The sequence below is a fragment of the Vigna radiata genome, chromosome 9, assembly GCF_000741045.1.
Source record: "Vigna radiata var. radiata cultivar VC1973A chromosome 9, Vradiata_ver6, whole genome shotgun sequence".
In the NCBI taxonomy this organism is placed as follows: domain Eukaryota; kingdom Viridiplantae; phylum Streptophyta; class Magnoliopsida; order Fabales; family Fabaceae; genus Vigna; species Vigna radiata.
In genome coordinates, this window is record NC_028359.1 from 3,086,409 (window position 1) to 3,108,324 (window position 21,916).

The 21,916-nt window shown below is 31.6% G+C and overlaps 1 protein-coding gene across 3 annotated transcripts; it reads right to left on the bottom strand.

Moving 5' to 3' along the window:
- Positions 1-1,251: 1,251 nt before the first annotated feature.
- On the bottom strand, positions 1,252-12,407 carry LOC106774022 (phosphoinositide phosphatase SAC2). 3 transcript variants are annotated; one of them, XM_014660823.2, is made up of 16 exons: positions 11,616-12,407; positions 9,265-9,469; positions 8,995-9,160; positions 8,117-8,342; positions 7,603-7,679; positions 7,336-7,523; positions 7,154-7,251; positions 6,908-7,041; positions 6,696-6,824; positions 5,936-6,302; positions 5,236-5,357; positions 4,972-5,085; positions 4,336-4,509; positions 3,225-3,377; positions 2,306-2,390; positions 1,252-1,740 (listed from the first exon to the last, which is right to left on the bottom strand). In XM_014660823.2, exons 1-16 carry the CDS (start codon positions 11,724-11,726, stop codon positions 1,642-1,644), a joined length of 2,448 nt encoding a protein of 815 aa, XP_014516309.1. In that variant the 5' UTR covers positions 11,727-12,407; the 3' UTR covers positions 1,252-1,641. The 3 variants fall into 3 exon arrangements, with proteins under 3 accessions (XP_014516309.1, XP_014516308.1, XP_022641905.1); XM_014660822.2 differs by having other exon boundaries at positions 6,696-6,827; XM_022786184.1 differs by lacking the exons at positions 8,995-9,160; positions 9,265-9,469; positions 11,616-12,407 and adding an exon at positions 8,518-8,561 and having other exon boundaries at positions 6,696-6,827.
- Positions 12,408-21,916: the final 9,509 nt, after the last annotated feature.

Here is a 21,916-nt window from a genome sequence, read left to right on the forward strand (position 1 = left end):
TTTATAAATATAACAATTTAGTGAAATATAAACAACATTGCATTTATAAACATTTAGAAGCATGTTATTTAAAGCGAATAAAAATGTTGACTTTGTTCGATAAATTAAGCTCAATAACTAAATCTCAAGATTTTCAAATAAAGAAACTTTACATACGTGGGAAAACAATTATACAAAATTACATAAATTGTATCAAATTATTCTTAAAAAATGTTTCAATTTTTTTTTCATAAACATAATTGAGTTATTTATTTATGGGTAAAACTATTTTCAACTATATTACTCACCTGCAAATATTTCGATTTTAACTACCAAAACATACAACATTTATCTAACTCGATTAAAATATTCTTAAACTGGCTTTTTCGTGTCTTCAAATTTAAGATATTTTTAATTAATTTATACTTATTAAGAAAGTTAGTTTATAAGTTTTATTGTGTTTTCAAAATTATCGTAACAGTTTTTTAGATTCATCATTTACTATTTCACTGATAAGAGACAATGTGCCAAGAGTCTTAAAAAAAATAAAGTTTTACACATTTGAAAAATTATATGAGTTTATTCAATGAAGAAGGCTGAATGTTTTAAATGGTAAAAAAAATGTTCAAAGGACTCAAATTGTATAAAATTTATAATTGATCTTCATCGTGTAACATCAAAAGTCCCTGAGTTATGTTTTAGCTATAATTTTTTTTTATTTAGTCATTACCATTAACATAATTACCCCCTACTAAATACGAAAAATATTATTTAAGATAATTTAAGTAATAAGAAATGTTTTAAATTAAGATAAATACAATTAACCAGCGTGTCTTTTTAATATATCATAAACACTAATTTTTATATAATTTTTTAACAAAATATCATTTAAAGACGCTTGCATATAATTTTGATTTTATATTACATAATAAACTATATGTAATTTATCATTTTATTAATAAAAAAGATTGATAATATATCCATTACATTATGAACAAAACGGTTTTTATTTTATTTAATTAAAAATATAATAGTTTTTGCTCAAAATTACATATAATATTAAAACTAAATCATGTGAGTCTAAGTAAATTATACGAATTTTTGAAGAAAAACTATTTGTTGAATGAAAAGGTAAGAATAATATTGACTGATACTTAAAAAAGCTTAACCAACTTAATTTTTATTTAAAGAAAACTTTATATATAGAAAAGTTATTTCTTCTCTCTCCAGCCTCTCATAAGATCTGTTAAAAGCCAAAGGAAATAGAACCTCAAATATCCCAAGGAACCAAAAATGTTGTCTGCATATGATTTCTTGAACAGTTATAACCTCAGAAGCAGCTATGCATTTTTTTGGTTTTTCACTTTAAATTATGTACAGGGTTGATGATGATGATATTGCGGTAAGTTTTGGGAGGAAGAAAAATGAATTACCTATTAACATCTACCATTACCTCCCAAATGGATGCTATTGAAGGAAAACTATAATGAGTAACTCAAATGTTGTTGCCCCCATGAACAAAACTCAGCCTGTCAGCTGCTGCCACTGCTGCTATTTGTCTGCTTTTGGATGATATTCTTACCATTTTTTATTTATGTACAGCAAGTCAGAAGCCCCCAAATCCTTCGGATGGGATCATAATAGTTAAGACACTATATTCTCTCAAGCAAAATGCAAATGCATCTCTCCTTCATTTACCCAACGTTCAAACCTTTCACTGTACTTCCTATCTTTGTTCAGTTCTTCTGCACTCTGCCTTCCCTGAAATACATTCAATGCAGATTTTAGCCACCACTTGGCTTCATGCAAGACAAGAATGTACTAAACATCATTGAAAAATGTCTTTAACACCAACATAAACACATGTGTTGTCTTGGACTTTACATGACAATGAGTGATTGGATGGTAGGATAAATTGGTTTTACACTGACATTGGACATTTATCATAGTTGAATGTAGGAAAATGAATGTACTTTGACAGTTGGATTCTGAGAATTTTTAGTGTTGAAGATGGTAGAGGATTTGTGGACAAAAACTGAGGTCCCAGTTGTTGAAACTAGGCTCTCAATACTTGTAAATATCATGCTAATGTATTTGCATTGTCAAGTTGATCTTCTAAGTTCTAAACACAAGTTCAGAAGCAAATGTGATATTCAGAACAATTTATAGGGCATACAAGAATTACAGAAAGGCCCTATTGTTGTTTAAGGCTTTGGAAGTTATCTTCCTTTGTTTCTTCTTAGAGAACTGTTAGTGAATCATATTTCGTCCTCAGAGGAAGTGATATGTTATTCTGTAATGGCTCTGCAAACTAACATACACTGACCTTAAGGCTGGATCCAGATTCACTAGCAGATGTTTCAGTGGTTACTAGTTCATTTGCGATATTCTCCGAGGAGATGCTGGTTGACCTGTAAAACCAACAACATTGGCATTTGTCAACAACAAAACCTTGAAAAATGCAGACTAATCCCGAGCTCAAGAACGGGGTTTTTACTCCAAAATATTGATATTACTTAAATTTCTCGACTGCTTTTATTCAAATATATAGCAAAACAAGCATTGAAAAGAAAAAGATAAGAACATCTTACTACTTCTTCATTGTCCTTCAACAATAACAACAAAGTCATGTGCCAGTGGGTGAGCACTTAGTCTGAGAATCCATTGAGGACTTTGCACATGGTGCAAGTATTGCTCACTCTAAGAAAACAACTAAAAAGGAAATTCATCCCCTCCTAATTTCACTTGAGGATTCACTTCAGTACAAAACCCAAGACTAACATTTTACTACAATCTAAAGATAAAATCCTCTCAGTAATATGCTTTAATTGGAAGAGGTGATTGAAGGTTTCTAGATATAACACCAGCTAGACACTTCAACATTTGCTGAGCTAGATAAAATGCTTTCCCTCCCTCTTATTATCTCCCCTAAAGTCAAAATCTTGCTTCCCATAAGTCATAATTGCACAATATCTGGGTATTGCATAAAGAAAAGGAAGGCACAATTCCATCACTCTCTCCTCATCAAATTTTTAATTCAAAGATGATCCTCACAAATTAAATGAAATAATCAATTCTGTGATAAAAGCATTCTTATTCTCTCACCCATTTCACATGTGCCTCTCCACCTCTGATCAAAGATTCAAGGAAAGCATAACACAATGGTGAAGAAAGACCATAGTTTAAAATCTATGTAATTAAAGATGTCACGGGTATGTGATTACTAATCAAAGTTTTAGAACTACCTTTCAAGTAACTCCTCTTCACAGGAATTTCCAGAAGAAGAAAGCCAGTCCACATCAAGGAAATTGGAGCAGTCACATGCATCACCATGTTCATCGTAACAAATATGACCACTCTCACAATTTTTACCCTTGACCACTCCTCCGTATATCTGCCTGTATGATTTGAAAAAACAAAAACTGTCAAAAAACTTGGATTTATTTAGTAAATCATATCAGCTCAAACTATGCAGCATAGTATACATAAAAGACCAGGTTACTAAGGTGCCTGACTCAGTCTCCTGTATATTCTCTTGTGAAGGGCAAATCAAATGTAACAAAAAAAGATAACAATTCTGAAATAAGCACTCAGAAGTAGTAGTATTTACAAAAGATTAAGGCAGCAGCTTATTACTTTACACTTCTTTAACAAAATTGCTTCTAACAAACTCGGAGTAGAAAAAACCTACCACCTAGCAAAATATGATGTTGTCATGCTGACCCGGGTTAAATAAGTTTGGGAACTTTAAAATATTTAAAACACTTGAAATTATAGGAATTTAGACGTGACTGAAATATCTCTTAGTGATGTGATACATCATACAAAAAACACTAATCCCTCTTTATGACATAATATTTCTCTAATAAGGAAATAATCATTATACATGATGAAACTTGAAAACCACTTCTAAGAGAACATCTAAAAAAGATACTCTATAAAACAAATAAAAGTGACATTGTGTCTATATACTCTAAAGTCATAATGCTTAAGGAAGGGTTTCCTGGGGAGACAAAAGAATCTTTCATTTCCCCTCCCACAATTAAAATATAATAAAAAATTCCAGACAGTAGTGAGGTTTGCATGAAATACTTTTTAAACAAGAGATTATGTGGGCCTAATCGACCCTCCTTTACAGGACCTAGTGCCCTACAAAGCATGTAGCAACTGATAGCATGGTTCCTCCTACGACCCTAGATAACCTATCATATAATTCAGTAGAGTGAATGCAATTCAAATAAGAAACCCAGTTCTGCCTAACTCTGAGGCTGTGTTATTATCAAATTTTCAGCTGGCCTTTCAGATAAGTTACATTACGTGCCTTGATTTAGCATGCAAAATACCAACTTAGCATACCTGCAATGACAAATATCACTTCCACAAACAAAGATATCCGGCGTAGATCCCGAACGGAAATGCTTATCAGGTTTTTCAGATGATTTCTGACAATTTGTATCATTCAAGTTCCTAATGGAAGCATCACTTTCACCGAGAATGTTACCATCTGATAGAGATCTCGTAATAGTTGACCTGCCAATATAAAGGAAAAGCGTCAATCTTCACACAGAGAAATACATAATTAAAGACAATATCATTTAATAAAATACACAAGGAACATATAACTTGTACTCATTTGCTTTCATCCTCAGAAGACAAGAGTAAATTTGAGATTACGCTTTGCCTATATAATATTTCTATTACATAGATTAAGTCAAACCAAACACCATCAATACTACTGAAACTACAAACATTTATTTGAAAAGGTATTCTCTCACTCAAATCATCAATATCTATCTATATGCTTGACCAATATTTTCAGCTTGAGGATTACGCTCAAAGTTAAAGATGGATCCAAACAGAAAAATTATAACTGAAGTTTGACAAAATATCAGAAGATCATATATGCGAATTAAATTCTTGAAAATTTAAAACTCAACGCTTGATTAAATGAAAAGGACAAAAACTAGTGCAACTCAATAATCCACTCGTTACCTAACGCTGCCATCTGTTAAATAAAGGCCATGTCTCTTGACAGCGTAATGCTGATCTGAATCAAGCTCCCACAGTGCTGGTTTTCCCTGTTGCGGCTGAAAATGACCCAAGAATCTGACCCAAACAATAACAAAAACAACAATAGCCATATCATTCTAATACACTCCACTCACAAAAACTGCTAGTGTTTACTCATAAATCATATTAGATATGGAAAAAAATTATGCAAAAATACAAGTAAACAAATGGGCTTATTTAACTTACAAGTTAATTGCTTTTTGTTTATCACCATCTACATATGTGTTATTGTAATAACGTTGTAGGGTTCGAATAAATTCCTGGGACTGTGTTGCTGCCTTCCATTGACCTCTTCTTTCAGAAAATATCTAAAAAATAGCAAAGCAATCACAATATAAAGGAGTGAGCGGTAATCACTAATCAGAAAAAAATTTCATGCAAGGAAAAAATAACAAGTGGCAAATTTAGATCTCTTTCAAAACTTTGCGAAAATTGTGGTGGCCTCTCCATAGTAAATTAATCATTAAGGTTAAATATCAATGATTGTTTGAGCTATTTCAGAACTTTAAATAAACTTTTAGGTCCTTTAAACAACTATAATTCAGTATCTTGATTAGGGTTTTGCCAAGGTTATAAAATAATCCTGATTCAGTATGAGTTTTAAAAATATAGGGAGCCCATTTAAACAAGAATTATGTAATAGTAATAACTGCATGCATACAATCAACCAAACCAACAACAAATTAAACACTATAGCAGAAAGTTGTGAATCAAATACATGTCTGGCAAAAGAGGCATATTTTCACTGGAGACAACCTAATAAAAGCAACAAGCTTGCAGCATTAGATTAACTTGCGTCATTTTGGATTCCATCTTACACTTTGGACGCAGTCATGCAGAATTTCTGAATGGTATAAAGTCAAAACTCCTAAACTAGAGAGATTACCTTGTTGTGTGCTGCAGAACCCCCATATTGAAAGGCTAATGTGTCTCCCATGGACTCATAGACTTCCATTAATTCCCCAGCCAAAGGGTTATCAAGATCAATATGTGGGGATTCAATAAATCCTAAAACTTGAAGCTGACGTCCAAGTGCAGCTAGTCCATAAGCATATTGAGCAACATTGGTACGATCTAAACAGTCTATGCAGTTAGTCCTCAACACCCCGGATTGAAGCATCTGGGGTTTGACACCGTAATCTTTGTTCTCATCATCCCTATAATAACAGTTGCTAGTTTCTGTTTCTGTATCAACATTATTCTTATTTATGCTGGCTTCTTCTGTGATACAGTGATCAATGACATTGTTATTCCTGCATTATATTACAAAAAAGATCATCAACAAATGATAGTAAAAAACCAACCATTCATGAGTTTTTACCTAACAGCTTATGCTTTTAGAAGACTTGGTGCACAACATAATTTCAAAGCTTTCAGGACTAAAAGGTTTCAGCAGATGGTAGGATCAGCATGTGCATTGTCTGTGCTTCAGGCCCAGAAAGCTCATTCACAATAGGCATTTTATTTAAGATATTAACTAAAAAAAATACAAGAATCTTCACCTAATAGCTCAAGCTTTTTGAGGGAGTTATTCCATGATAAATAAAATTACTAGCAATAACATCGAGGCAAAAACAATTGTAGAGTAATCAAATGAAATGTCAAGTTGCATAATTAGTACAAAAGTAAACTGGACCGAAACTTACTCAGAGTAGGAATATTGGGATAATCCATCTAGCCTCATATTTGGTGTCACTGGAGAGTAGAAGATGCCTGTCAGCTTCAGCGCATATGCAGCCACTTTTCCCAGCTGTCCCAATACATTAGTAGCTTTGCTGCTAAAGGTCATTGATTTAATAAAATAACACCCCATGAATAAACCTGAACTGGATGGACAAAAAAGGGAAGAGTAAGTTACCATCTTGAATGCCGATGCAGATCCCAATGAAGGAACCTCAAGCGATCTTCCCCTCTCAAACTTTTATTAATATACCTAACAGCATTTGCAAACTCGGCTCGCAGAATAGTTTCTCGAGGCCTCTTCTCACGTGTCTTAAACAGAGAAGACAAAAGAATATATAAGGTAGAAAATCTTTTGGTCTAGAGAAATGAAAAAGAAAACAAACTTGCTTAACGGTTCAGTTACATATATGGAAAAGCCTACCTTTATCAAGTTCAGAATAATAATTGGCTTTCCATATCTTTTGACAAGATTATCAAAATGAAGTCTTGTGGCCTCAAAAGTAGAGTCCTTTCTTGATACTAAAGAAAAGTAAAGACAATGAGTAATCAGCACAAATTTCAAAACAAAATAAGTAGCAGAGGATAGTTGCTTCCATATCATACATATAATGTCCGGTTTTATATTCAATCTAGAGGTTTCCTGAGACCAGAAAAGAGGGATTGAACCCCTGTTCTGCACCACAGAACTGATTTGCATAGGGTGTCCATCACGAGCTTCTGTAAAGACTATCTGCTCTGTCTCAACATCATTAGCTACTCTACCCTTTTCATTAACTCCTCGTTTCAAATATCTGCACAAGTGCATTGATATGAAATAGAATGAAATTTTAATTTTAACAAACATGAGAAAAGCCTCAAAAATATATAAACCTGGTCCCAGCATAATGCCGTGAGCGCCTAGCAATGATAGTCAAGTTGAACTCACTGTCTGATATGGAAAGTTTGACCTGCATACCATAACACTTGTCAACAAGATAACTTTCTTGGAATTCGTAATACTAGTATTTTTCTGGCAGTGGCACTACTAAGATGAATCTAGAAGCCAATAAATGACAATTAAAAGTTAGTCAGAATAAGAAGTTAGAAAAACTTCCTAAGGTAAATTTAATCAAACCTGGACTTGTGGAATGAATTTCCCAATGTAGTACAACTAAAAAACTAACAATTTATGGTTTAATAAATGCAGAATGAACTCTATTAAAGGAAATGCAAACAAATAAGATTAGTTTCACTCCACAGAAAAATAGGTGTTAGATACTCAAATCATATATCAGGCTAAGAAACAGGTAAAACATTCACGACTCAATAGCAATAATACTATTATTAACTACAGTGGTTACCTTCAAAAAAATATCTGTTAGTTAGCCAACAAAGAAAATTGTACCTGTTTAAAAAAGCCATGTACTAAGGCTACAGTCCATGAAGTATTCTGGAGATTATTCCTGATTCCACGAGTCAAGAACTCATTCCAAACAAAAAGGGTATCATATAGCGATTGCCCTGTAGTATTATGATCAGATAAGTTGCGTTGAAGACTAAACATAACATTGTAGGAGTAGCTGAAAAAGAAGTCCTTCGCAAGATCCACACTGCATAGAAGCTTCTTGTATCTAAATCACCACAGAAGAAAGAGCAAAGCCCATTAATAAGATGGTTTTTACATAAATAAATAAAAGTGAAAGAAATTGACTAAAATCAACTTATGAAACCGATAACTCTAACCAAAAGTATCAAAAAATTAAAAATAAAGTGATCTCCCAGTTGAACTTGAAACCTTGGCAATACCTTCTCTCAATCAAAAAGTTACATAACAGCAATGAAGATTGCTCCTGTACATTTGCAGGAAATTAAATGACAATAAATGTAGAACAAAGGAGGTATACACTATACAATATACATATTACATGACTCCAAAATCTTGAAGAAGCATTACTGATTCTATTTCACAACTAAGAGATGATTAAAGTGTACCACAGAAAGAAAGATGAGAAGGTTGCTCTGAAGAAGCCCACATTGTGGATACAGACTGAAGAGAGACAATCAACATATACAGTACACATAAACACTCCAAAATGTATAATTTCAACACAACTATGCTCTAACAGAATGTTTTAACAGCGCAGTGTAATGAACTCAATAAAAAATTGTAATTCATAACATCTAAGTACAATGGACAAAGTATACTTCTCGACGCTACTCTCTACATTTCTCTTTAAATTTGCCATAGACACATTACAATTACATGCAAAATTGACTAAAGACCTGTTCTCATCCTTAGAATAAGCCATTTTGGATCGCACGGTAGAATGTGGAATTGGAACCATTTCGCTCTTTGTGATAGCATATATATTGTGACCACAGATTGTGCCAATCTTCCTTCGCTTCGTTATAAGCAGCATGTAATATGGTTCAAGAAATTTGATAAATCCTAATCACATGAAAAAAAATTATTATCTATTCTGATGAAAAATGTGAGGAACAAGACTAGGATAATAATAACAATTTAGATCTTATACAGAAAAAGAAAAATACCAATGATTCCATAGCAAGTTGTTACAAATTTAAGCCCTCCTGTAGACTTGTTTCCTTCATGTACCCGCCTCAGAAGGTCACAACACTCAATTTCTGAGTATATTGCTGAATCTTCAACGATATTCAATTCAGATGGTTCCAATCTGTCAATCTTTAAGACCCTCCAAAATGTTCTGTTTTTGTCTCTTCCGATCATGTAAAATTTCTGAGTGTAGAAAAGTTGTAAGACCACAATGATAGTGCTTTGTAGTTATATTATGTGCATAGACAAAATTTTTAAAAAATATTAATAAAGGAAAAGAACACCTAGGCTAACATTCTGTGTAGCACTAATAAAAACAACTAAATTTAATGGCAAACTTATTTCTAAACAATTGAAAGTAGTTTTATTTTCTAACATAACAAAAACCAGCACAATAGTCATTTAATGCATACAGGTGTCAAGGGATGGTGTCAATATGAACCTAAATGTCAAATGAGAAATAGTTTTACTTAGTCCAGATTTAGAGGGTGGGTTTTAAGCACTATGCAGTTTCCAGACATTGTGACAATGCCACATTGAGCATGCAAGGTTATAAACAATTGCATACATATTACATGTAGCGCATGGAATGTATATGAAATGAGCAATTTATTGCTTGAACCAGACACGATGCTTTCTGTAAACCCTAACAACTTCAACAGGTGTCATTCTCTCATAGTTATAACAATAAATTCAAAGTAGAAAACGAAAACAACATTCTATCCAGAGAACAACAATCAACATCATTATATTACCATTTCAAACAAAAAGTATGGCTGATAGACCAAGAGACAATGATGTGAAAGCACGTGACAAATGAGGGTGACATGAGTGAGAAGATCAAGTGATTAACGTCAAACAAAATTCAGATTCTAACTCTATCAACCTTTCTCATTTAGGTCTCGCTTCCCACTAAAACAGTTTAATTATATTGTTTCTTATTCTACATTTTTTCAGTTTTGCTCCAATTTAATCGAAGCTTCTGAACAAGGCTACTCATTTTTTTCCAGATTGAGGGGAATAAGACAAGAACATAACAGCAGTGGCTTTAGACAGAAAAAACAAAAATATGTGAGAGTGGAGGCAAATGAAGGTGACAGGATCTGTAAGAAACAAGAAGTGAAATTTAATTTTTTCCTTTTTAGGTCTCCTTTCCTGAATAAGAATGTAACACTTTAATAAAATGATTTTAGTTAACCTTTTTTCCTTTGCCCCATTTTCATAAAAATTTCTGGATATATTTAGAAGGCTACTCAATTTTGCATTACAGAGGAGAGCAGGACAAAATGGACAAGCAATGATTTTGAGATGGAAAACATAAACTATGTGAAAGTAAGACATAAATGAAGGTGACACATTTACGAGAAGATTAACATTGACAACTTTACCACTTTTTTTTCCTTCAAGGTCGGTCTCATTTTCCTGAATAAGAATATAGCAGTTTAGTTCAATAATTAAGGTTCCTTTTCTTACCTTTATCCCTTTTCATCAAAATTTGTGCATATATTTCACATCAATTTTTTTGGGATACAGGGTAGTAAGAGAAGAACAGAAATGAAGTGGCCACCTTTTCATGACAAACTTCAGTAATTTAGAATTCCAAAATAAAAGACTGAAACCAAACTATATTCCAGATCCGACCAGATGCATGAAATTGATGAAAGAAAAAAAAAAACAATAACCCTGGTTTCCCAATGAATGCTTGTTAAACACTCAATCAGTAGATATCACAAAATTTTGCAGTAAGATCCAATGAATTTGGTGTCAAAAAGCTCAAAGTGGACAACAAAGTTTAGGTGTTTAATAATCCATTATACGTAGGTAAACCAAAAATAAAATATTTAGGGGGAAAATAAACAAAAGGCAGTGTAAACATAGTCAGACAACACAAGCATCATGACGAAAACAAATGAAAGTTACAAAGAACTGCTTTGAATGATTAAAGTCAGGCACACTCATCAATGCCTTATGTTGAAACGAAATTCACCAGAATCCAGACAAGACAATAACTCATAAAACCAATCTCACAATGACATGTATCCAAATCCCAAATGGAAAGCTCCTCATATAGAAAACCAAACTTTCCACATAATTTTAGTTCCTTTTCCCAATGCAAAAACATTATGATTTATTGCTGAATTTGTGCACATAATCATGAATTCGACAAAGGAAAGAAAGAAAGAAATTCAAAAATCAAACCCAAACAAAACAACATCTTAAATCTTTAAATCAATAAAAGAAAAAATAAACATGCTGAACCAAAAAGAAATTCATATCTAGATCATGGTCAAAAAATAATGTATCTGTAAGAAGGATTAGACATATTTACCGAGAGAGTCTCATACAGCCTGAACTTCTGCATATAGCAAGACTTAAGGTCGGCTTCATCTGCAACAGCATCAATGTTCTGCAGCTTCTCCTTTGTTGAATTTGAATCCATCTTCACAATTCAGATCCCGAGCCTCAAGAAGCTCGGGTTTCCAATGAGATCACCAGCAGAAAATTCTAAAAAAAATCACCAACAAAGAGCTTCTGTTTGATCAAACAGAAGCTCTTCGCGCTTCCAAACACAAACAAAAAAGCACAACAAAACTCCCCCAAAAGGCCACGAACTTTACATCAAACACGAGCTCCAGAATACACACACCCCACAAGAACTACAATACAAATCTCAAAAATTTACAAGAAATGGCACATACAAAACTCCCTTAACAAAGACAATGACACCAAAAATTCAAAAGGGACAAAAAATTAAAATTAAAAAGAGAGGTTCAATTGAATTAAATCAGAAACCAAGGGAAAAAGAGGAAAAAAAGCAGCTTTTTCTATGAATCTAGAGAGTGGATGGTTTTGGGGAATGGAGAAGAAGCAGGAGCAGCTTTTGGGTCTCAGATGAAAAGGAAGTGAAAATGAGATTGTCAGGGAAGGAAGCAGAGAAGAGAAGAAAACTACTGCATCCACACACAAAAAATAAAATTAAAAAGAAAAACAAAATGAAGGAGTGAATGAAAATCATAATGAGAAATGCAAAGCAGTAAAACAATTTTAAAAGACACAAAATTAGTGTTTTCTCTGGTTTGCGTGTTTGCATTTTCTCTCTCTACCTGTGTTCCAAAATATTTGTCAGCTTCTATATGTGAAATGTGTGAGTCTTTCTCTCTCTTTTTTCTTTATTGTTTTTTTGAACCTTCTCTTTCTTTTTTAATACCAAAATAAATTTTCAATCATCTTAATTAAGATTAATTAGCTGTTTAATGTAACTGATTTCAATTATTATATTTTAATAATATACTGTCATGTTTTGTAATAAAATACTGTTATTTAATATAACCGCCAGATATAAATGGTTTTTTTTCAAGTGACAATTAATTATATAGTATTATTTTGTTGATAGTGAAAAGAGGTTTTATTTAACTGAAATAATTAGTGTATTTGAATAATTATTTTCAAAGTTTGCCAGAATCTTCAGTTAAAGATAAAAGTTTAAATTAATTTATATAGGATAAAAAAAAACAGTGTTTTAGATAAATTAAAATATTTGTAAAAATATATTCTATGAGATAAACTTATTATTTATTCGTTTCTACAATATTCAAAGAATATATTCAAAATAAATACAGTTAAAAATTTAAAGCTTTGATTATACATAATATTATCATTCAGTTCATTTTATCACTTAATGTCTTTCTTTTATTATAATGTTTGATTAGTCTGTTAAATCTTTAATGAGATAAGAAAGTATTCCTAAGAAAATTTTAAAAACAACATAACTATATTGGTTTGAAAAACCAACAGAGGGTATTTTAGTTTTTGTACTGTTTTGCACATTGTCTTTTCATTAAAATATTAATGGATTGATAAAATTATTATTTTTTAATAAAATGTTATAAGTGATAAATTAAATAACAAAATATGTAATTAAAAAGTTTTAATTAATTGACGTGTATAGAAGTTGGTTAAACAATTATTAGCTTTAATCACTGATTATTTGAATTATAATAAAAATGTTGACATATTTATAATTAAAGTACTCCTACGTCTAATTATAAAAATAATATTAATTATTTGATATTGCTATTATTATATTGTTGTAAAGAACTAACAATTAGTTAAACACAAAAAATAAATGTCAAAAAATTATTTCAATTATAATAAATCAAAGTTATTTCCTAAAAAGTAGAATAAAATGTGAAAAATATGTAAGAACATTTATTTTCTAAACTTTATGAATGGTTGACCACAATCCATAAATCACATATTTATTTCATAGTTGGTCCACTTATCGTTACTTCGTGATTTGGTTAAACTCACTTTGAAAAATATAAAGTTTATTACTTCAAGCAAACAAAATCTCAAATTAAACAGATCCTTAATATCCCAACAAATTCATACATATTATCCAAATTGTAAAATAAAAAGCTCATTATTATTAATAATAAAATATCAGTTATCATTCCGTAAATATTTTCAAATTTTATTTGTCAAATTGTAAAAAATTATAATCAATAAATATTGTTAGGGAATTAATTGTCCAAACTGTTTGGATTTATTAACAGAAATATTATTTACAAGTGAAAATTAATGATACAATAAACATAAATCACTTATTTCATTATTTTAAACTTTTATTTTTAGGTTTCTATATGAACTTTTAATTAATGTTAATTTAATCATAATTTAATGTATAATTATATTTTTATATTGATCAATATTAAAATTAATGTGTTTTTTATTTATGATCAACCGATTTATTTAATAATGACCGAGTTCATAAAGATTTACTAAATGATTTAAATTATAATTGACCATCCAGTCTTTAACTAATCAAAAACTCATAAGATATAATTATTTTTTAAACAAAAAATATTTGATATAATTAAAAAGTAATCCTTGTTAAATGATAACATTTTCGTGGTGATTAATTGACACATTTATCTCGAGTATATAAAATTATTATGTTGAATCTTTCATAATTTCTCTAATCATGGCATCTTTTTGAAGAAAAACAAAAAAGAATAAGGGGCACGAGTATTATTTAAATCATCCACTATGATTATGATTGTAAATAAACAATGCATTTACTTCATATCAATGGAATAAAATAAGAATATTAAATTTTAAAGAAAAAATATTGAGTTGATTCCACGCAGAGAAGGAATATACTAATAGATGGCTTCAAATACCAATAGTTTATGGTTTATAAAAATTTTCAAATTCTTCTTTACTTCTCCACCACGTCTTCTCTCACTTTCTTAATCTAAGATCTATCTTTTCAATTTTCTTACAAAGAAAATCTATCATACATATATTAAATTAAATATTTAAAATAATCACTGTGTTAAGAATCACCATATCTTATATTTAGTTTTTTTAGGAGTGTTATTGTATCATGTAACATTTAAAACTTAATAATAATCATTTTAATATAATATAATATCCGAATTTCCTAAAAAACAAAATATTTTTAAATTAAAGATATAAGTTTTATTCAAAAATATAAATTTTAAATTTATGATGATAGTATTATTTATATGATAATTATATTTTAAAATCAATTATATAAAACATATACTATGTTTTTTTTTTTTATCAGTTTAGTTCTTTTTTTTTATATTCTACAAAGTTAATTTGGTGAAAAAAATCATATTTTTGTTACTAAATTTTAATATGAGATATAGCCACTTGTGTTTTAGTTTTCTTAACTTTTAATATTTTATTTTAATTTTAATTTTAATTTTTCTTTTAATTTAGTTTTTGAAAACTTTTTATACATTTTTAAAGTGACTTTAGCATCACATTGTATAAAACTATTAAATAAGACATTATAAAATCTATAAAAAAAAGTCAAACATATACATAATATTAATAATAATCATAATAATAAAATATATACAAATAAACTCAATAGAACAGAAACTTCTCAAAAACTAATTCATATATAAAGAAATCACCACAAGTTATGGAACTATTCTAGAGTATCGTTACTTTCTCCTAGAAACACATTACCATTTACATTCTCATCTGCTCACGCCAAAATATACAAAAGGATAAGCTAGTGTACAATATATATACAATCTAAGCACGAATAATAACAATGAATGCATATGCACACAAGACAAATTACTCCAAACTCAGTTATTTGGATACATGTCATTGATATCATAATTTATTGAAAGTATACACTTGTGGTGACATCTACTACTCTATAGAGTCAAAATCAAAGGGGTTATCACTCATCCACACCAAGGTTAATCCCCTTCGCATCTTAGGCCAAGCAAACTCATCGACTAAACCTCCTACAACTTTCACCAAATAACTCATTATATTTTACTCGAGTATAAATGGTTATTGGAATATCAGGATATTCTTTGGTGAATCTCATATATCAATGCATACATTAAAGTTACAACAATAAGAATTTCTTCATGAAATTCCTTGATTACTAACCATTAAAGTCATAAACAAGATGAATATCAGTCAATCAAAACAACTAAAAAACAAGAGAGGATAAGTAGAGAAAATAACCATCCACGGTGACATTAAATGACATATCTCTCTAGCATTTAGTGCCAAACGGTTAGCAATTTGGGTCACACATATAATAAGAATAATAATAATGTGATTATATTATTAGCTACAATAGTAAAGTAATATAATTAATTATATTAATAGGTATGAGCATATATGTCATGAAATATTAACTATGTAGATATCATAACCAATATTCTAATTTGGTGAATGACCAATTATAAATATTAATGTTTTAGAAAAAATAAGTCACAAAGATTACATAAAATGGTTATGGTCCTATCTTTAATGGGATTTATTTCTCTTTATCCTATTAAAAGAGAAAATTAAGAGGGAAGCTATTGTGCTCTACAATTGGAAAATCAAATACCTTTGATCTACATTGTTTCTAGTTACCAATAGAGGTGTTTGTTTACTACTCTCAGGGTATTGGAGATTACCAAATAAGTGACGGACAGTGACATTTATAGCGTTTAACATCAAACCTTTCACAAAAAGTGACGCTCATTAGTATCCTATTGTTGTATGAGATGTCAACAATTGCATTTTGTGATGGATTTATTCAATTGATCAAATTGATACTCCTATCCTAGTAAATTGGTTCGAATATTTTTAAAACATAGGAGCTCGTACTAATTTGCTTAATTATTCAAATTCTGAATTATCTCAATCAACATAAAATCAAGCGTGAAGTTATCATCCAAACGATACCAAACCATATTAACAAATACATCAAACCATATTTAGTTGAGACAATCAATTTCACCTAAAATCAATACATCAACAACGTGTAAAACATCAAATCATTAAAACTTGCACAACACATGTCAAGACTAGCTTCCTTTACTTGACTATGCAGTTCACAATCCAAACAGTAAAAATTTCTCCTAACTTACAAGGTATCTTTATCTAAGCATAAAGAAAACATCAAAACGATCTGACTATGTCAATAAAATATTGATAGCATAAATTCAAGAAAATATCACACAAACACAGACAAATCGGAAAAAGTTCATATACAAACAAAATTAAACAAAGAATGTGAGAAAATAAATTAAAAACTTACTAAAAAAGAAATTAAAAGTACAAATTAAAGAACTTATTAAAATAATCAATTCAATAAAAATTAACAATTTAAAGAAAAATAAGAAAACTACACCGACACAAACAAACGCGAAAAAATTCATGTACGAACGAAATTAAACTAAGAATGAAAAAAAATAAGTTAAAACTTACTAAAAAAAGAAATTAAAAATTCAAATTAAAGAACTCATCGAAATAATCAACTCAATAAAAATTATAACTTAAAAAAATATAAAAAATCATATATATTTTAAAATAATAAAATTCAATTTATAAAACTTCTGTTTTATAAAAATAATTTTAATATTAAAATAATTAAATTTTACTATTTTGTAATCATTATCTATTCTAAAATACTATTTTTTAAATCTCAGTATCACTTATCCAAAATTAATGTTCATTTTTTTTTGTTAACTATTTTTATTTTTATTTTCTTTTGTTCTCTTAAACGGTACAATATGTGCCATATATGGTCTATGAAATAAAATATTGTAAGGAATAAAATTTTATTAGAGAATTATGAAAAGAAAATGATAGCAATAATATTCACATCTATCTATAAAATTTAGGGAGCAATTAATTGTTTTTGTTAATATTAGTCATAATTATAATAATTATGATACAGCTTTCATGGTCATGATTTTCTATTTGTGCACGTTTTTGCTGTGGAATCGCCACATATAAATCCAAACCATCTTAACTCCTCTAGGAATTAATTGTAATTAATTATGAAATTATTTTAAATTGTATAATAAGAAGATTATTAAAGATAATTGTGAAGTTATTTTGAATTGGTCACTATGGGCATTTGTCAACATTTATGTAGAAACATGTTACAAATATTGTTAGAGATGTAAAACCTCTTAAAATTTTATATCGAGTAATTAAAATGAGTTTCATGGTTTTTTTTATTAGAGACAATTTTAAAAAAGAATAAAAATTATATTTTCAATTTTCTTAAAATCAATTTATTTAATTTCACAAAAATACATGTTTTTTTTATAATGCATGGGAATTAAAAAAAGTTAATGACTTGATAAGGAAAATCAATTATTTCATAGCGCAGAGTCGTGTGTGTGAAGGAGAAACAGTGAGAAGACTAACGCTGATAGCACAGTGAGAAAGACAAAAAAAATATATAGTCAGAATATATGAGAACAGATATAAATTCTCATTAAAAGGAACTACCTTATATAGGCAAAGTACATGAACTGATAATAGATAAAATTGATTTACTAAATATCAGAGTTTGGATTATAACACAATATTACCCCTTAATCCAAGCTCCTTAGACTTCTAATCCCAAGTAAACTTTTCAAACCTGCTTTGCTTCAGGGCTTTGGTAAAAATATTCGCAACCTGCTCTTCAGTAGGACAAAACACCAACTTCAACTTTCCTTTGCTGACTCGATCTCTTAGGTAGTGATACTTAGTCTCTATGTGCTTACTCCTGCCATGAGAGACTGGATTTTTCAAGAGGCTAATGGCTGATTTGTTGTCAACCAAAAGTTGTACTTGTTTCTTGTATTCAACCTTCAATACATCTAGGATAGTTTCAATCCAAGCGCTTTGACATGCTGTATCAACTGAGGCAATGTACTCTGCCTCACATGAAGGTAGTGCTACTACATTCTGTTTTGTAGAACCAAGAAATTGATGCTCCTCCATACTTGAATATGGGTAATCGTGTGTGCTTTTCCTTTCAACCTGATCACCACACCAATCCGAATCGGTCTAAACCTCCAATACTTAATTCATACTACTGGGTTCTTTTGGAAAAAACAAACCAAATTTTGCAGTTGTTTTCAAGTATCGTAGAATGTGTTTGGCAGTGACGAGATGAGTGTGTCTTGGGTCACTCATAAATCTACTTACCAACCCAACTGCAAAGCTGATATCCGGTCTGTTATTGCACATAAATCTGAGTGTTCCTACTATTTGTTTGTAAAGAGTTGCATCTACCTTTCTCTCCTCTTCCAAGTTAGACAACATCACATTTGCAGTGATCGGAACAACAGTGTTGTTACAGTTTAACATGTTGAATCTCTTCAGGACCTCATTAATATACCTTCTTTGGTGAATTAGAACTCCATCTGTTCTTTGCACAAATTCCAGCCCGAGGAAGTAGCTCAAGTGACCAAGATCGATCATGTCATATTCCTTTTTCATGCTCCTTTTGAATTCTGCGATTTCTTCTTCAGAGTCTCCTGTTACCAGGAGATCATCAACATATAGGCATATCAGCAGTGTGCTTTTTTGATTGACTGTCTTCACGTACACTCCAAACTCTACTGGACACTTCTGAAATCCCATTCTCAAGAGCAATGAATTTATGTGATTATTCCAGACTGAGTTGCCTGTCCGAGTCCATATAGGGCTTTGTCTAGCCTGTAAACTTTTTGTTCCTCTCCCTTCTTCACGAAGCCATGTGGTTGTGTTACATACACTTCCTCTTTGAGTGGGTTGTTCAAGAATGTAGACTTAACATCCAATTGATGGATTTTCCAGTTTCTAAGATTTGCAACAGCTATAATCAGTCTCACGGTTTCCAATCTTGCAACTGGTGCAAAGACATAAGTGAAATCAATCCCAGGTTCCTGCAAGAAGCCCTTTGCAACCAATCTAGCTTTCAACTTAGCTATGTTGTCGTCCGGTTTGTACTTCGTCTTAAACACCCACTTAACTTCAATGGCTCGCTTGTTTGTGGTAACTCCACCATCTTCTAAGTTTTGTTCTTTTCTATGGATTTCAACTCCTCCAACATGGCCTCCTTCCAATCTTTGATGTTTAACGCTTGTTCCCAAGGGAGTGTTTCAACACCAGCAAGCAAGGCATAATAGACAATGTCACCTAAGTCTGCAACATCATTGTTTGTGAGCACCTCATGATCTGCAAGCCTTGAAGATAGGAACCGAGTTCTTTGTGATTGTCTGTAGTTAACTTGTCTATCATTAACTGTCTGTTCAACCTCTTCAGATTTCTTCTCCTCTAGCTAGCTAGTAACGACAGTATCAGAATTTAGGTTCACACCATTCTCAGCTTCCACCCATTTGAATGTTGCACCCTCATCTACCATTACATCTCTACTTACCACGATCTGCCTCTTTTCTAGATCATACAACCTGTACGCACTTGTTGTGTGATAGCCTACAAAGATGAGAGTCTCACTTCTATCATCAAGCTTTTTCCTTCTTTCAACTAGAACGTGCTTTTTCCTTCCTGTCCAAGCTTCTTCTGGAGTGCAATTAGGCAAGGCTTTAGTCAAGCTCCTGTTCAGCAAGTATACAACAGTGGAAACCGCTTCTCCCCATAGACTTCGAGGCAAACCCTTTCCATTAATCATGCATCTTGTCATGTCCAAGAGAGTTCTGTTTCTTCTCTCGGTGAGGCCATTATGTTGGGGTGTGTAGGGGGCTATCACCTCATGAACAATTCCCTTGTCTTGGCAAAATTTGTTCAGCTATCCCGAATTAAATTCTCCACCACCATCAGTTCTGAAGACTTTGATCTGCAGAGCTTTTTCTCTCTCGACCATGACACAAAATTAATGAAAATATGAGTGAACTTCCTTCTTCTCTTTAAGCAAATAAATCCACATCTTTCACGTATATTCAACAATAAATAGAAGAAAATATTTATTACCTCCAAGTGTTTGCACGTAGAGAGGTCCACAAACGTCAGAATGGACAACTTCCAGAGGCTGTTTGGCTCTTTTGATCATGGCCTTCTTGAACTCTTTCCTTGTTTGCTTCCCAATGAAACAACCTTCACAGATCTTATCTGATGCAACAATTGTAGGAATACCTTTCACCATATCTTTATCTCTTAGTTGTCCTAAGCTTCTAAAATTCAGATGCCCGTACCTGTAATGCCATGCCCAACTTTCCTCTTCAACATTCAGAGAGGATAAATACTGCATTGCGGCAGCGCTTAAATTTGACTTTGAACATTATATTCTTGGCTAATGATGCTTTAATAATCAGTCTTTTCTCCTTATCAAACACATATATCAGATTCTTATGCATGTGCATGGTGTACCCTTTTTCAAGGAGTTGACCGAGACTCAACAAGTTGCTTTTCATCGTCAGAATGTACAGAACGTCGTCCATGTAGGCTATCCCACCGTTCTTGCAATTGATCAGTACTCTGCCTACACCTTCTGCTATCACGGTACTATCATCAGCAAATCTTACAGTGCTTTTTTTCTTCAAATCCAGATTTACCATCCACTCCTTTCTTTCGGTCATGTGGTTAGAACACCCAGTGTCTAAATACCAACATGAGTCGTTCTTGGTGCGGCTGTGTACGCTCGACATTATCAAACGCTCAACTTCTATATTCTTCGCTGCACGACTCTCCTTCTCTGGTTGCAACGCGTGTTCGAAGTGACTCAAACAACTTTCTGCATGTTATGTTACTTCTGGTTGCAACATGTGTCCTTCTTTGCAGCGACACCTGTCTCGCACTTCACTTCTGTACACTTTCTTTTCTTTATTTTGTTATGAAACGCACATCAATACAACATGTTCTGATTCTGAATCGCAAGTATCTTATTCCAAATTCGCAGACATTCTTAGTTTTCTTGGAGTTCTCATTATGCTAGCACTCTGAGGAATAATGCCCAAATTTATTGCATGTAAAACACTGCACATTCCTTTTGTCGTGGTTCTTTCTTCCTCTTCCTCTGGATTTTCTTCCTCCTTGTTTCCTTCTTTTTGTTCATTACAACTCTCGTCCTTGGGCTGCTCAGAATTCATTCTGCCTTCGGTTCTACCACCACGAGATCTACCTCCGCCTCTTCCACGGTTCTTGAAATTTGGTCGCTTCTAGCCTGCAAAGCTTGGTTCGTACTTTGTGTAGCATTCTTCTCCGTCATTTTTCTCTCGGTTAGATGCTGTTCATGTGCCTCGAGGGAGTTTTGTAACTCTTCCACCTTCATCTTTTCCAAGTCTTTGCTTTCTTCAATCGCCACCACAATGTGATCACACTGGGGCATCAACATTCTAAAAATCTTCTCAA

What these genes read in the sequence shown, in the direction of transcription:
- LOC106774022 (XM_014660822.2), bottom strand. Translation starts at nt 11,726, where the DNA reads ATGGATTCAAATTCAACAAAGGAGAAGCTGCAGAACATTGATGCTGTT. An exon ending in GTTCTGCAGCACACAACAAG is followed by an intron (nt 5,358 to 5,935) that starts GTAATCTCTCTA and finishes GCTATTTTTTAG; the next exon opens with ATATTTTCTGAAAGAAGAGG. An exon ending in GAAGAGGAGTTACTTGAAAG is followed by an intron (nt 2,391 to 3,224) that starts GTAGTTCTAAAA and finishes TTGGTTTTACAG; the next exon opens with GTCAACCAGCATCTCCTCGG.